Source organism: Bison bison, unplaced genomic scaffold, assembly GCF_000754665.1.
Source record: "Bison bison bison isolate TAMUID 2011002044 unplaced genomic scaffold, Bison_UMD1.0 scf7180017864503, whole genome shotgun sequence".
Classification (NCBI taxonomy): domain Eukaryota; kingdom Metazoa; phylum Chordata; class Mammalia; order Artiodactyla; family Bovidae; genus Bison; species Bison bison.
Window position 1 is genome coordinate 1,075,243 of NW_011495061.1, and position 711 is coordinate 1,075,953.

General features: G+C 68.2%; 1 protein-coding gene across 1 annotated transcript in view; it reads left to right on the forward strand.

Moving 5' to 3' along the window:
• The window catches only part of PTPRN2 (protein tyrosine phosphatase, receptor type, N polypeptide 2), a 373,453-nt gene that overhangs the window by 17,328 nt on the left and 355,414 nt on the right, over positions 1-711 (forward strand). Inside the window, 1 exon segment of the mRNA XM_010829352.1 lies at positions 102-188. Within this exon segment, the coding sequence (XP_010827654.1) occupies positions 102-188 (87 nt within the window).

The window sequence follows — 711 nt, forward strand, 5'->3', positions numbered from 1 at the left end:
GTCCGGGGTCCCCGTTCCTCGCAGTGAGGGGGTGTGGGGGTCATGGAGCCCTGTTCCTCGAAGTGAGAAGCCCACGGGGTAACCCTGCCGTCTCCCCACAGCTCCCTGAGCCTGGACGAGGGCACGCAGGCGCTGGAGGGCGTGGCGCGGCTCCTGGAGGTGCCAGCGGGTGTCTTCACGGACGTTGAGTGAGTGCGGGTGGGGCTCGGGTGGCTCCTCCTTCTGAGTGTCCCTCCAGCAGGTTACCAGTGGGGTGTGTTCACTGTGCCACAGAGGCTGGTGCTGGAGGAAGAGAGGGGAGCATCTGGGGGGTCCGGTTAGCTCTGTAAGCGCAGCAGAAACCCGAGTGTCAGCAGGAGGGCGATCCCGAGAGGGCCCCGCTGACCCGGAACCCCCGGGGGCTCTGGATGGTGGGGCGGGCCCACCGCAGGTGTGCCAGGGCCTGGGGAACCACTGGGGCTCTGGATGGAAGGGGTGGCCCCACGGCAGGTGAGCCAGGGCCTGGGGCTGGCACCTGCAGTGTGCACGCCCCAAGGAGTGGGCCCTGAAGTCCCCGAGTGCCCCAGCCCGCCTCGCCCTCAGTGGGCTGGGTTTTAGAAAGAGCTGGTGACACGGAGGCCAGGGCTGGCACGTGACAGGTGCCTGGGTCTGGGGCCCAGCCCTGTTTTCTGATGGAACCGAGGCTGGGAAGAGCGTGAGGGGCCGTCGGAA